This window comes from Pinus tabuliformis, chromosome 6, assembly GCF_031772625.1.
Source record: "Pinus tabuliformis cultivar Carrire ecotype Pingquan chromosome 6, CPIR1, whole genome shotgun sequence".
In the NCBI taxonomy this organism is placed as follows: domain Eukaryota; kingdom Viridiplantae; phylum Streptophyta; class Pinopsida; order Pinales; family Pinaceae; genus Pinus; species Pinus tabuliformis.
The window spans coordinates 1,669,138,974-1,669,154,659 of record NC_142292.1 but is presented as its reverse complement, the minus strand read 5'-3'; the positions used below and the strand labels follow the sequence as shown (position 1 = coordinate 1,669,154,659).

At 39.1% G+C, this 15,686-nt stretch overlaps 1 protein-coding gene across 1 annotated transcript in view; it reads left to right on the top strand.

Annotated features, from left to right (window-relative positions):
• The window catches only part of RRP41L (3'-5'-exoribonuclease family protein), a 107,510-nt gene extending 93,084 nt beyond the window's left edge, over positions 1-14,426 (top strand). The window contains exons 6-7 of the mRNA XM_089429332.1: positions 13,396-13,545; positions 13,779-14,426. Of these exons, the coding sequence (XP_089285458.1) occupies positions 13,396-13,545; positions 13,779-13,862 (234 nt within the window). The 3' untranslated portion in view covers positions 13,863-14,426. The remainder of the gene's footprint in view (positions 1-13,395; positions 13,546-13,778) is intronic.
• The last annotated feature ends 1,260 nt before the right edge of the window (positions 14,427-15,686 follow it).

The window sequence follows — 15,686 nt, the reverse complement described above, 5'->3', positions numbered from 1 at the left end:
TGAAGTGTTGATTGTTCCTTGCATTAAATTCCCTGTACACTGTAAGCTAAAAGGAGGCCGTATTTTTCACTGGATGAGAGAGACTATGTGAAGAGGCCGAGTAGGCTTGGACTCGGCCGAGCCGGCCAAATTGTTAGACAACTTGGCCGGCTCGGTAATAATTCGGCTGGCCGAACCGGTTTATAGGCCGAGTCGACCTGGTGAGGCCTTGACTCGGACCAACTCGGCCGACCCGGTTCCGAGCCGGCCGAATCTTAAAACACTGGTCCACATAAAGTACTAGTATGAGAGGTTTATCATTTTCAATCTTAAAGTAAAGGTACGGATCGGCTTCATTTCTAGTGAATCTCAACTTCATCATATAGCTATCAATCCTCTCATACCAAGCCTTGGGTGCTTGCTTCAAGCCATAGAGAGCTTTCTTTAACTTGCATACATGAGATTCCCGGACATGAACCTCAAACCCCTCGGGTTGTTCCACATAGACTTCCTCTTTTATCGAACCATGCAATAAAGCGGTCTTGACATTCATCTGATGTAAGTTCCATCCTTGTGAGGCAGCAAGGGCTATGATCGAGCGAATGGTGGTGTATCGGGCAACAGGTGCAAATATCTCATCGTAATCTATACCTTCCTTTTGAGAGAAGCCTTGAGCAACAAAGCAAGCCTTGAACTTTTCTTGGGGTCTAGGGACCACATCCCATATATCATTCTTCATACTAGACTCGTATTCTTCATTCATAGCATCCTTCCATACTTGTTGCTTCACGACTTCTTCAAATGATGAAGGCTCATTTTGAATGATAGTGCTCATGATGGTTAAGTATCCTTGATACCTGTTCGGTTTCTTTCTCTCACGGAAAGCCCCCCTTGGTGTAATATGTTTTTCGGCATCTTCGAGAGTCTCCCTAAGCCGCGAGGGTCTCCTCTTGGAGGAGGAGGGCTCTTGGGGAGGAGGATCAATAGGATCCATAGGTTCATCAACATCAGGCATTGATTCGTCCTCTTTTTCACCTTGTTTTTCGGTGTCAGCTTCTTTGTCCTTCCTTGGGATAGGAAGGTTGATGATCTTGCTGAGGGCCGTATCTTTGTCAAAGGTGACATCATGACTTATCTCAACTTCCCTTTGACCAGCCACATAAATTCTATAGCCCTTAGAATTTTTGCTATATCCCACAAAGATTCCTTTCTTCCCCGATGCACCCAATTTGCTTCTCTTCTCTTTCGACACATGAAAATATATGGGACTTCCAAAAATTCTAAAATGAGAGACATTGGGTTTCTTACCAGTGAACATTTTTTCGGAAGCCTTGGAGTCCAATGCTTGATGAGGGCATCGATTTTGAACATACACGGCGGTATTGTAGCTTCATCCCATAGAAACTTCGGAAGCCCTTGATCATGAAGCATGGCACAAACAACTTCTACAATGGTACAGTTCTTCCTTTCAGCCACACCATTCTGCTCGGGAGTGTATGGTGTTGTGGTCTCCCTCTTAATGCCAGCTTCTCCGAAATAATCATGGAATTCATTTGATTCGTACTTAGTCCCATTATCAATCCTCAATATCTTGATTCTTTTCTCGGATTGATTTTCTATCATGGCTTTGAAGTGACGAAACCAGGTGAACAGTTCATTCTTCTTTTTCAAGAAGTAGATCCAGGTCTTGCAAGAGTAATCATCCGTAAAGGTGAGATAATATAAGTATCCTCCCAAAGAGTTTATGGGCATCATACCAGATATGTCGAAGTGGATCAACTGCAATATATTGGTGGTCTTGCTAGTACTCGAGGGGAATGGTCCCCTTGTAAGTTTTCCTTCGGCACATCCCGGACATACACCTTCATGCTCTACTTTGAACTCGGGCATACCTATCACCATTTGTCTCACATCGGGAAGAGCCTTATAATGAAGATGGGTAAACCTCCGGTGCCATAGTTAATATTGTAGAGATGTATCGCAAGACATGGCTCCTATTGGACTTCCTCCAACTTGATATAAAGTGTCAACCCTGAACCCAAGAGTAAAAGCATCTTTAAAATTCCTTTCCCAAACACATACCTTTCCATCGATGAATGCCACCTTATATCATTTGTCTTCCATTACCGAGATGGACACCCGGTTCTTCTTGAGATCAGGTACATATAGGACTTCTTGTAAATGAATCGTGTTACCTTGATTCAATTGAAGGGTAACATTCCCTACTCCCTTCACGGGATAGGTGACATCGTCTCCAAGGATAATCTCCAAGTTTGTATCCTTCTCTATCAGATTAGAGAGAGCTTCCTTGTATTCGGTGAAGTGCCTTGAGGCACCACTATCAATTAGCCAATTCCCCAAAGAGTTCGGTGGAGAGGTAGTGGAGAGGGCCGATATAAGATAGTATTCCTTTTGCTTATTGTTAACAACATTTGATTCTTCATCCCTGGAGTTTTTTGCTTTCTTGGAGGGTTGACCATTTCCATGATGTCCTGCATTCCTTTTTCCTTTGCCATTGAACTTGCCATTCCTTTGATTGTTGTGGTTGAAGTTGCCCCTGGAATGATTGTGATCATTGTCATGTGATGTGTCCCTTCTATTTGGACACTCCCTTGAATAGTGGCCAAACTTTGTTAGGCCCCTATACTACTAGTGTAACCCCTTATTGTTATTAGTATAACCCACTTATTATATTGATGTACCCATGTAGTGCCCATATTGTTACTATTGTGCCCCATAGAAGCCCACTATTATTATTATTATGCCCTTACATTATTATTGTTATGTCGGCTCTGATTATGTTATAACCCCTTAGACTCCTATATATAGAAAGGAGGTCTTTTCATTTGTATCATCCAAGAATTGTTCATTTATGTAATGTAAAGGAGGTTGCCCCCTCGAAGAGGCTGAATTCTAAGGCGTTGATCTATATTTTCTATCTTTTCTTGAGCTGGTTTCATAACATTTGGTATCAGAGCTTTGGATTCTAGGGTTTCGCTGCTCCAAACAGGTCATCGTGGCATTTTCGCTATAAATTTTTTTCTGTGACGTTTCAGAAGTCGCAAAAAAAACCCATTTGAGAAGAAATCGCGCTGAACCTTGGGTCCGAATTTCAGAGCTTTTAGCACGATATTTGCGGAGATATGATCTGAGGAATTTGGCCTTTTTGCAGACTCCTGAATTACATTCAAAACAGGTGACCTGGGGAAAATCGTCATAACTTTCTCTCTGGGGATCGGATTGAAATTTCGTAAGAAGGTACAGAAAGAGGACAGACTGTAGTTTCTTGTATATCTTTTTTAGAACCAAAGGTCTAAAAATTGACACGTGGAACTTCATACAAGTTCGCTCTTCTAGAAAGGGATATAATCAGGTCATCTTGGGAGATTGTGCATAACTCTTTCTTGGCGAATCCAATTTGGATTAGACTGGTGGCATTGGAAAGAGGACACAGAGGGCTACTATAGATCACAATTTTAGAACTTAAATATCTGAAATTACAGAGTTACAGTGGTTTCAATATTGAGATCCTAAAATCAAGAAAAAGCAAGATGAGGAAGTTTGATGGCAAGGATCTGGTAAATTGGATACTTCAGATGGAGCAATATTTTGATTTACATGGTGTACCACTGTTACAAAAGGTATGTATTACATCTTCATATTTAGAACCAGATCAATTTTTATGGTATAAAGGGCTTTGTTCTCGTAAACAACTTGTTACGTGGTCAATTCTCACGGAGGAAATGATAGCACATTATGAGATTTTTGCGCGATATTTTCGGAGATATGATCTGAGGAAGTTGGTCTTTTTGAAGACTCCTGAATTACATTCAAAACAGGTGACCTGGGGAAAATCATCATAACTTTCTCTCTGAGGATCGGATTGAAATTTCGTAAAAAGGTACAGAAAGAGGACGGACTGTAGTTTCTTGTATGCATGTTTCAGATCCAAAGGTAGAAACAGTGACTCGTGGCATGTCGTACAAGTTTGCTCTACTGAACTAGTCTATAAGCAAGTCACTGTGGGAGATTTCACATAACTCTTTCTTGGAGAATCCAATTTGGATCAGACTTGTGGCATTGGAAAGAGGACACAGAGGGCTACTATAGGTTACAATTTCATAACTTAAAGATCCGAAAGTACAGAGTTACAGTCGTTTCAAGTTAGAGCTCCTAAAATCAAGAAAAATCAAGATGAGGAAGTTTGATGGCAAGGATCCGGTAAATTGGATACTTCAGATGGAGCAATATTTTGATATACATGGTGTACAACTGTTACAAAAGGTATGTATTGCATCTTCATATTTAGAACCAGATCAATTTTTATGGTACAAAGGGCTTTGTTCTCGTAAAAAACTTGTTACGTGGTCAATTTTCACGGAGGAAATGATGGCACATTATGAGGATACAAATAGCAACACCTTCTTTAGAGCAACACCACAACAATTGGAAAGAGTAAAAGGGCTTTGTGACATAATGGAAAGCAAAATTATGGAAACCAAGAAGCATACCCCTCACAACTATAAAGATGGAAGTGTTGTTTCTCCCAGCTTTCCACAACCTACAAGGGTTACACCACAACAATTGGAAGAAAAAAGAGAAAAAGGGCTTTGTTACAATTGTGATAGCAAATGCACTAAAGGTCATAGGTGTGCTGAGAAGAAATTATTTTACATAGAATATGAAGAGGAGGAAGAAAAGGATCAAGAAACATCAAAAGAAGAGGATATACGCTAGGACACCACCCCAGAGAAAGAAGAAATGAATCAGACCATATCTTGTAAAACATTGGCAAGAATTACCACTCCTCAAACTCTCAAGATAGAAGGACATATCAAGAAGAAAAATGTGCAAGAAGTGAAAGATCACATCGAGCATCAAGAAATGAATCCAACCATATCTTGTAATTCAATGGATGAAATTACCACTCCTCAAACTATCAAGATAGAAGGACACATCAAGAAGAAAAATGTTCAAGAAGTGAAAGATCACATCGAGCATCAAGAAATGAATCCGACCATATCTTGTAAAGGACTGGAAGAAATTACCACTCCTCAAAAGATAGAAGGACATATCAAGAAGAAAAAGGTTCAAGCAGAGAAAGATCACATCGAGCATCAACAACAAGTTCTCCAACTTTTAAAGGATAACGCCACTTCGGTGCAAAATCAAATGAAACAACAGGTAGATCAACATCATAGTGAAAAATGTTTTGATGTAGGTGATTGGGTATTTTTACTGCTACATCTCAAGCAAGCTATTTATGAGAAGGAAATGTTGGCAATACTACATGCACTTAAAAAATGGCGACCTTATCGAATGGGAAGATGCTTCAAGGATGAGGATGTGGAAGCATTGTTTTGTGCTATTTATATTATCCAACCAAATTGGATAAACGAAGCAAAGGATGAATGGAAGAAGGACGAAGAACTATGGCCACTTATTCAAAAGTTGCAAAAGATCCCAATTCAAGCAATATTGCGAGAAATTGAAGAGGAAAGAAAAATCATATTGGAACCTGGAGTAGTCACAGAAACAAGAACCCGACAGCTACAAAATCGATCAATTTCAGAGTATCTCATCAAGTGGAAGAACTTACCCGCTGAATATTCCACATGGGAGGACAAGAATTTTATATAGAAGCATCAAGAACTACTCAAGCGTTGAGGACAACGCTTTTTGAAGGAGAGGGGCATGTTAGACCCCTATACTACTAGTGTAACCCCTTATTGTTATTAGTATAACCCACTTATTATATTGATGTACCCATGTAGTGCCCATATTGTTACTATTGTGCCCCATAGAAGCCCACTATTATTATTATTATGCCCTTACATTATTATTGTTATGTCGGCTCTGATTATGTTATAACCCCTTAGACTCCTATATATAGAAAGGAGGTCTTTTCATTTGTATCATCCAAGAATTGTTCATTTATGTAATGTAAAGGAGGTTGCCCCCTCGAAGAGGCTGAATTCTAAGGCGTTGATCTATATTTTCTATCTTTTCTTGAGCTGGTTTCATAACAAACTTATTGCAAACAAAGCACCTGCCCTTCCTTCCACCCTTGGATCCAGGCTTTCCATTGAAAAGACCTTTAGACCGTGCATTATTTCTCCTTTTGGAATGAGCGGCAGTGGGGTTGCTTCTATTAGAAGGCATTTCTTGCTCCACCATTCTTGTTTCTTCTTAAATGCATCTTGACATCAATTTTTCAAACCCTAGAATTCAATCATTATTGAGAATAGTGGTTCTAAATATATACCACTCGGGTGGGAGTCCTCCAAGGGTAGTGATAGTAAGTTCCCTGTCAGGAATGACCTCTCCAATCGGAAGTAGATCATTCTTGATCCCAGTGATCCTTAAGAAGTAGGATTGAATATCCTCATGTTTGCCCTTCTTAATATCCTTCATCTTATTTTTGAGAAATAAAATTTGATATGCATCACTAACCTTGAACACGCTGACCAACCTGTTGTAGATCTCCTTGGCGGTGTTCAAATCGGAGATGTAGGCCACTAGACGCTTGTCAATGGAATCTCTAATAATCTTCTTCGTTTTGACTTCAACCTTATTGTACTTGGTCTTCGCAGCAGCCAGTGCATTTGAGAAGGCTTAGGGATTTTATCCTTCACATAATCCAACACTTCTTGTTCTTCCAAGGTCAAATCAAGAGACATCTTCCATCTATGATAGTCATACTTTTCACGGAGCTTGTCTTCAGCCGGGAAATGGGATGAGGAACCCATTGAGCCTTTTGTCCTTGTCTAATTGTTTTTGGTGATTGCTCTTTCAGTCTTGCTTGGGCTTTGTCTTCACCTCAACTCTGATACCATGTTAATTTTAGGTAACAATGGTATATTCTATGCTTAAGAGGAATTTACTTCAAATTCTTTATTAGCCCAATATCAATATCTAGTTTAGCAATCACATCAGCATGATAGTAAAATGCAGATAGAACATAAATATAAACAATAGAAGACAAGCCAGGACAAGAGGACACAAGATGTGGCACCAGCCAGGGACAAATCCCAATGTGGGGAAACCCTTGAACAATTCTTCTTATATTCTTCAATAGTTCAGCAAAGAGAGATAGTACAATTTACAAATCTGATAATTTATGACAGCAGCAGAAAAGCCCTAACCAGAAAAGTCAACGTTGGTCAAACAAGGCAGAATTCTTCCTCTAAACAACTCTATCGAACCCAGTCAACTTCAGCCTCCACAACAAGCTCAAACAACCAAAAAAAGTCTTAAAAAGTCCAGTCAAAGATTGGTCAATGAAAGTCAAACTGGGACTAGATCTAGGACAGTCAACGTTGGTCAAATGAGAGGTCAAATCACCTCGATTTCAGTGCCAAGATCTGTGGCCTGCTAAGAGGAAGATACCTCACCAAATCTGTAGTCAAAAGAAGGTCAACGTTGGTCAATGCAACCCAAAACAACAACCTATGAAATTCGATTAAACTGGTCAATGCAGCGAAACAGAGATTCGTCCTTCTTCCTTTGCACGTGTCAGAGAAAGCTGCCCAGATTTGCGTACCCAATCGGATGAGGAGAGAGATGTGATGAGATGAATTCATTCCTTTATAGCCTTGATTTTATTAGGGTCCACTTTTACTCCTTCATGGGATATTATGTGTCCGAGATATTCTACTTCTTCCTTCCAAAAGGTGCATTTGGATTTCTCGGTGTAGAACTGATGCTCTTTTAGTAGTGTAAGAACTTTATGTAGATGTTGTAGGTGCTCCTTCCATGTTTTACTGTAAATTAAAATATCATCAAAGAATACTAATACAAACTTCCTAAGATATGGACAAAATAACTCGTTCATAGTGGCTTGGAATGTTGCTGGTGCATTGGTTAACCCAAAGGGCATTACTTTAAATTCGTAGTGACCTTCGTGTGTTCGGAATGCAGTTTTTGGTATGTCTTCCAACCTGATTCTGATTTGGTAATAGCTTGACCTTAAGTCCAATTTTGAGAAGTATTTTGCGCCATGTAGTTCATCCAACATTTTGTCGATAAAGGGAATTAGGAATTTGTTTTTAATCGTTATTTTGTTTAATCCTCTGTAATCAATGCATAGCCTGAATGATCCATCCTTCTTCCTTACCAATACCATTGGAGCAACATATAGACTCTTACTTTTCGATATGATCCCACATTTTAAAAGGTCTTGGATTAATCTTTCAATTTCAGTCTTTTGGTGATGCGGATATCAATACGGTTTGATGTTGACGGGGTCTAATCTTGCTTTGACTTCTATTGTATGCTCGATTTCCTTGTCAGGAGGCATTTTCATGGGCAGGTCTTGGAATACTTTTTCATGCTTCTGAATTAGCTCTTGTACTTCTGGTGACTTTTCGTTGATCACTTTTGTAGATAACATTTCTAATTGGTGACATTGTACTACATAAGCTGGTGCTCCTTTTCGAATCATTTTCATCATTTGGGATGATGACACAATTTGATTTTCTGGTGCTTGGAATTCGTATAACTTGTACCTCTTCCCTTCCTAATTAAAGCTTATAAACTGCTCTTGATGGTTGGTAGAGTAAGTGCCTAGGGTTCGTAGCCATTGGATCCCTAAGACCACATCTACTCCTCACGGTACAGTGTAGAACGAAGATTCTAAATTGAAGTCTTGAATATGCAATTTGACCTTATGGAATTTCCCTACCTTTTCAATCTTCTTACCGTCGGCTACGATCACCTTCATGTTGGGCATGGGAAATATGAAAATGTTGAGTCTCTTTGCCATGGTTGAGTCTAAAAAATTGTGGGTGCTACTGGAGTCGATGAGAACCACTACGTTGTTCTTCTTTATATGTCCTTTTAATTTTAAGGTGTGGGGTTGTGATATAACTGTCATAGCCGATAATTACATTTGCGGAATGCTTTCGTCATCTAATTCTGGAGAGAATTCCGAGGCATCTTCTATTCCTTCTATTTCTGATTCATCATTGTTTGAATCATTAGTTGCTTCATAGTTATATAGGTTCCTTGTCTCTTTTCCTTTAGCACACCTATGTTTAGTGTCCCACTTTTAGCCATAGCGTTTGCACTTGCCTTCTTTCATCCTTTGCATTTCCACATTAGATTTTTCGCCTTCACGAAGATGTGGTGGAACATATATTGTATTATTCGTATTCATAGATTGGGGAATTCTTCGTCTCGAATATACTTTTTTTCGGTTTTGACCACAATGTCTTTTCAAATTTCTTTGAGGCAGCTTTTGCTTTTTGTCTTGCTATATCTATCGACATAATGTCACGAAGCTCAAGTTCTACTCGTAGATGAGTTTTAAGTCTGAAGATGTATGATTAGATTAGATGAGATTCTGATAACCTAGGTAGTCGTGTTGTTAAGATCTCCCATTCTCGAGTGTATTCATCCACATCTCCTTTTTGTCGCAATCTGATGAGTGTTGAAAATAACTCTTCTTCCTTGACACCTTGGAATCTTTTAAAGAACGCATCCTTAAATTTTCTCCAACTAATAGCGAGTGTCGTTTTCTTCCACCACATATACCAATTATATGCTTCACCTTCCATTTTCATGGAAGCTAGCCTAATCTTTTCGTCATCATTATCAATATCGTAAATCTCAAAATATTCCTCTGCTTTATTTAGCCACGCAACGCTGCATTTTTCGTTAACGTCGAACTTGGGTAGCTCGATTTTTGCTCTTCGTTGATACGTCGCTAACGGTGGAGTGAAAATAGGGTATTGATTAGTGAATGAATTCCATAGCTACTTATTTTGAAAAGTCACGTTACTATTTTCTTGATGGTGCATGGATGATTTTTTTGGAGACTCAGTTTTTTTGTGAGAATCTGCTAAATTTGTTGAATCTGATGAATTGTGCTGTTGATTACCTCCATCATCCTGGATAGTTGTTCGGGTGTAATCTTCATTCTGTCACACATAACGGTCAGCATTGCCATTGTCTGATTATGATTCATTTCGGATTTGATATGGTTCTGCCCGAGCTGTTGTTCTATCCGATTTGTCGTATCTTGAAGCTTCTTGATGTTGTCGGAATGTCCGGTAACCTTACTCTTGAGATCGACTAATTTTTGGTTAAAATCATCGGAGTGGCTCGTAATCCTATTCTCAAGATCAATCAATTTTTTGCTGAAATCAGAGATTGTCATCGATGACATTGAACGGGTTTGTGGGGGTGTATATTTGTCCGCCAGCTTAAACTTTTTTCCTTAATTTTTTTTAATATATATATATATATATATATATTTTTAAGTAATTAAATTAAATTAATTAATTTAATTGTATAACATATAGTTTTTTTTTTGTTTTTTAATAAATATATGAAATATATTAAAAGTATATATACATATTACAATTATATACTATATAGTTATATATATTAATGTCCCTGGTTTAAGTTTAAATAGGGGTGTTCGTCGTCAATCGAGCGATGGTCAGCTGAGATGCGGGTGCGTGGGTGAGGTACAACCGAGCAATGGGAACGGCGGAGATAGTGGCGAGTGAGGTGGTTGGGACTGGTGGGGACAACGGGGAATAAGAAGGAACGTGGAAGGTGCAGGGCTATGGATAGGGGCTGAAGCACGGTTTACAGCGGCAACAAGCAACGAGAGGCGGAAGAACAGATGCGGTGTAGAGACAATGGAACCTGGATGACGACGGTGGATGACGGTGAGACAACAGAAACGGAGGGGTCGAAGGGTAGCAGCGAAGTGGTTGTCAACCTGTGTAGTAGTGGAATGACTGAGGATCGTCCGCTCTGATACTAGATGACACAGACAAAACCAGCAATTGACATAAAAATATGTATTTATTAATAATGAATATGAATGGATGATTTACAGGATGAGAGGCCCAAGCTTAAATACAGCCCTACATGCCTGTTGGTGAATGTGCCCTAATCAACTAATTCGTTTACAAATACTAAATTTTTATATAACATTGACAGACTGCACTTGATTGGAAGCTCCAAAGTCACCTCCCTTTCTCAAATTTATCACCATGTTCCGAATCATAGCACATTCCACCTCCGAAACAACAATCTGATGCTTCTTGGACCAAAGTGCCCATAATAGTTGTAATTTGGGAGGTAGCCTATTGCTCATTTGCATGATTTTTTGTTGAAGCTTGTGAAGATTGAAGATTTGTTTCCCTGTATAGACTCCTCATGAATCCTTGGAACTTGTGTAATCTCCTTTAACTCCTTGTAATCCATCAGAGGTTTGTAGTAGTGCAAGCTCCTAATCTCTTTTAAGGACTTAGAATTGCCTTCAATCCAGTTCCTATGCTTCTTCTTCATTCCCCTCAAGGCCCAGAATTGAGTGCATCTGATCTTTGAACTGTGAAAGCAATTGGCAAGCAAAATAAATCTGTTCGAAGAAAGGATGTTCAAGAGAGGAGGGAGAGGAACATAATCTGAACCCTTGTGCCTGTGAACGCATAAAACCAAATTGGTGCGAGCCTCTCTGAGATGGAAATAAACAGATCTTTCTCTTTCCACCCAAAGAAGACCCAAATGCAAACACCCAGAAGAAAAGGTCATCTCAAACATAAGGTTGATTCTATAAGAGAAAGCGAATTCCCCCCTGGAGGGGAGATTGAAATCGAAACAAATTCCACATAACTGATAGTTGGAACCATCCTAGCTATTACGTGCCTTACAGAACAGGAAGGGTGCCGAGGAGGAGATTCACCAATAATCCAACTAAGGACTAGAAACAAACACACTACCCAAATAAAAAGTATGGAACTCACCCAACTGTTTCTGGAACCTGCAATACATATTCTCCACTGATGAAGTCCCAACCGTAGAACCATAATCCCACTATGATGAGGGGAATTTCCTTAAGTTCAAATATTCTCGAGGCTGTATGTCTGAGCATGGGACAGAATGGCTTGGGTCTCTTCTTGTTTTTCCCTTTATTATACGATGAGGTTTCCTTGGGTATGCCATTTGACTCCTCAGATGCGTGCTACATGCCTAGATGTCCATTAAAACCATCATGGGATGGGTTAATTATAAGCTACATAAAGATTTTGCTTCTTTAGCAAACCCATCTGCTAAGTGGTTGTTCTCCCTTGACACATGATAAAATTTGATGCTGGTGACTTTAGATGCTTCTTGGTTTTCCCTTGCTATCACTAATGCGAGTAGATTATCAGCTGGTGTAGTGTTCATTACCATCTCTTCTATGACAGCCTTTGAGACCCCCACCATAATGAGTGTTTGGATGCGATATTTGTGGGTATTCTTTAGGCCTTGCAATAAAGCATATGCTTCTGCCTGGTCGTTAGTTGAGATACCGAGACTCCATGCAAATGATGTTTCAATTGTACATCTGGGGTTCATAATAATCCTTCCTGCACCTACCGCCCAATATTAAAACTTGAAGGACATAGTGGCGGGCTTTGATCCACTTATGTGTGTGTGGTTCTTGAGAACATTTAATATAATCTCTCAGGTGCAAAAATTTACCTTTTTTTTGGAATTTGTATGCTTATTTTTAATGAAGATGCTCGAGGGCAGTTATTTTTTTGAACTGGGGGAATTGGAAACTAGGGTGGCTCATACTCACACGACAAGGGGTTGATTCCAACCGCTACCACTATGGCCCCTCATGCGGCACACAGGGTTTGTCGGGGGTTTGAATCAGTGACATCGGGGGTGTCTTAACAGTGCACTCTATCCCCATCTGATCTATACCCCAGGGGCTAAGGGGAATTCTCATTTTATCGAAGGCACCAGGGATCAGTTCCTATGACACTCATATTGCTTCTGTTTTTTCTACCTATTTATTTGTTTATTCTGGAACTCAGAATGGGATAAATTTGACAAGTATTCAAAGAATATTTTATTAATTTTTATGAAACCCAACCTTAAAAATATCAAGTACTGAACTTAAAATTGTCTTCATTGGAAAATTGTAAGTGTAGTTTACCTTCTCCATATATAGTCTAATGACTACTGTTGTCCATGTTTGAGATCCACAATTCTTTGACTTTTAGTGGTGTAAGCCTTTTTCTCAAGGAGACAAGTGGTACTGCTGGTGTTAACATACAGCATGACCATGTGCAATCTCTTTTATTTAGCTGCTGAATGCAGTATCTAGCAAATATGTATTCTTACGAATCTGATGTCTTTCCTTCCATTCAATATTTATAGTGTAGATATTGCATTCTACCGTCCTCAGTTACTCGTTTTACTATGTAATGATGCATAAAGCTTGTTCTGTAATTGATGTGAGTAGGTAGGACTACATGCATTTTTATGGACAGCTATCAATTGTTCCTCACACAAGTTTAGATGTAGACATTCAGAGTGACTGCATGACATTGCAATGGTGTTTTCTGATTTATTTGGTTTATTTTTTGTTTTTCTTACTTTTGTTGTACTGAATGTTTGTGACAGTCCTCTATCGGTAAAAGTCTTATCATTGATCCAACCACAGAGGAGGAAAATTGTCAAGATGGGGGGTTGATGGTGGCATGCATGCCCTCTCGGAATGAAATCACTCAGCTAATTATTACTGGAGAGTGGTCTAGCACAAGGGTATCTGAGGTGGGGTGGCAGTGACATGGAAATAATCCAGCTGGAATTGTTTTCTTTTTAATCACTTCTGGTTTTATCATTTCCAGAATATTTGCTGCTTGTGTTATGAATAATATTACGCTTGTGTCATATAATTAATGGCTTTCAAATGCGAATTTCTCTCAATTTGCATTATTAACTTTGTTTCGATGCATTTCCATCTCCAACGTATGCTTTCTATGAACCGTTATGTTTTGGTGCAGGCTTTGGAACTTTGTCTCGACGCATGTTCAAAGCTTGCAGCCATCATGAGAGCTTGTTTGAAAGAAGCAGCTAGCGGCCAATAATGACTTGGATTCATTTTATGGACAAGTAGAAAAGGGTAATGCATAGTCGTGGAATTTAATGGCGTACCTTTATTTTCAAGGGAATGATCTTTAGTCGATTTCTTGATCCGTCATTTTCAATAACTGATGGGGTATTTTTAATTCTACCGTCGTTGGCTACTTAGATACATACGGGACCTGTTTAGTCCTCCAGTGTAGATAATTTCATGTTTTGTACAGGAATGTTCTATCATGATCATATAATTTCATGATATTACTTTGGTCCATGTTATAATAGGGTAAATTACTATTTAAAGTGCTTCACATTAAAGGAAGCAAATCTATAATTGGAACTATAATGCCACAATGACCAGAGGTGGTAAATCTGGATCCTCTAAGGGTATATCCTCAGACCTGCAAATTGCATTTTATGTGAGTGAAATTGCTCAAGTGAAAAGTTTTCAAGTGCCTAGCTGTGAAGGAAAATTGTTCTACTTTCCTATGGGCCTTATAAAAGAACTGTAAATCAAAATGCAACAATTGTATCCGACTTTCCAATGGTGATTAAGGTTCAAGTTTCTCTAAGGATGCATCCATCCTGGCACTGAGGATTGTGCCATGGGTTAGTGAAATCACCATTGAATTTGAGAATCTGGCCACTATTCATCTTTAGGAAATAACTACTAAACTAAATCCTATTTACTTGCATTCTACAATTAAGTTTATATTTTAATGGATAAGTTTAGTGCACATCTAAACAACTATTTTCTGTAAGCTACATCAACTAAATGATGGAAAGATGATATTTCAGTTTGCTTTCCAAGGCCCACCATTAAATTGTCATCAGATGAGTCGTCTTTAGGGGGGATTGAGAGGATGGAAAAGGTAGGGGGTTTCCCTACCCCACACATTAACCGAGTCAATGTTTTAAAACTCTGACTCTGACTCCGAACTGGTCGAGCGTCGACTCCGACTCAGACTCAGTGTCTACTCGGCTTAGTTGATTTCAATGACTCAGTGTTTGTAAAAAATACCTTAAATATTTATTTTTTTATAAAAAAACACAATTTTAAAGATTTTTTCATTCATGTTCCCAAACACAAAGTATTAGAATATAGAGAGAAGATAACATATGATCAAAGTAGGCTCATGAATATATCGACTATATCAAAATGGCACCTAGTGCACTATCCAATACATGTAATATATAGAGATCAGAACAAAAACACAAAACCAAGGAGGCTCTAAATGACCTCTACAACAAAAGTGAAACATCATTAGTCACTACTAGCTATTGCTAGAAAAGCCAACATCATCTGGCTCAGACTCTGAATCAGAGTCAGACGGGGAAACCCATGGCTCCTCATCACGATCTCCAATTGCAACTGTAGGAGTAGTAGCACTAGCAAGCGCAACAACTGCACGTTGAGATAGATGAGCTATGAACTTGCGTCGTGGTTGAGTAGAGGAAGTGCTTGGAACTGGAGGACTTGGGGCTGGGCTTGGTACTAGTGGATCTGCATTTAACTGAACATTATGTTCAACTAATGCCTCCATCTGTAAATCCAAATCAAGACCAATATCCTCATCATAATCAAACTTTGTTGGATGAATCTCCACTACCCAATCTAATGTTGGATCAATATCTTCCAAGGGATTTGTATTAGGTCTTTTGTTCTACAATTGGTTGCGTCTTAGCTGAAGGTTGTATTGGACATCGACTAGATCATTGAACCGTTTTTGTTCTAAACGATTTCTCTTCTTCGTGTGAATCCTCTCAAAGACAGACCAATTGCGCTCACACCCAGTAGCATTGCAAGTTCGACTCAAAATACAGATTGCAAA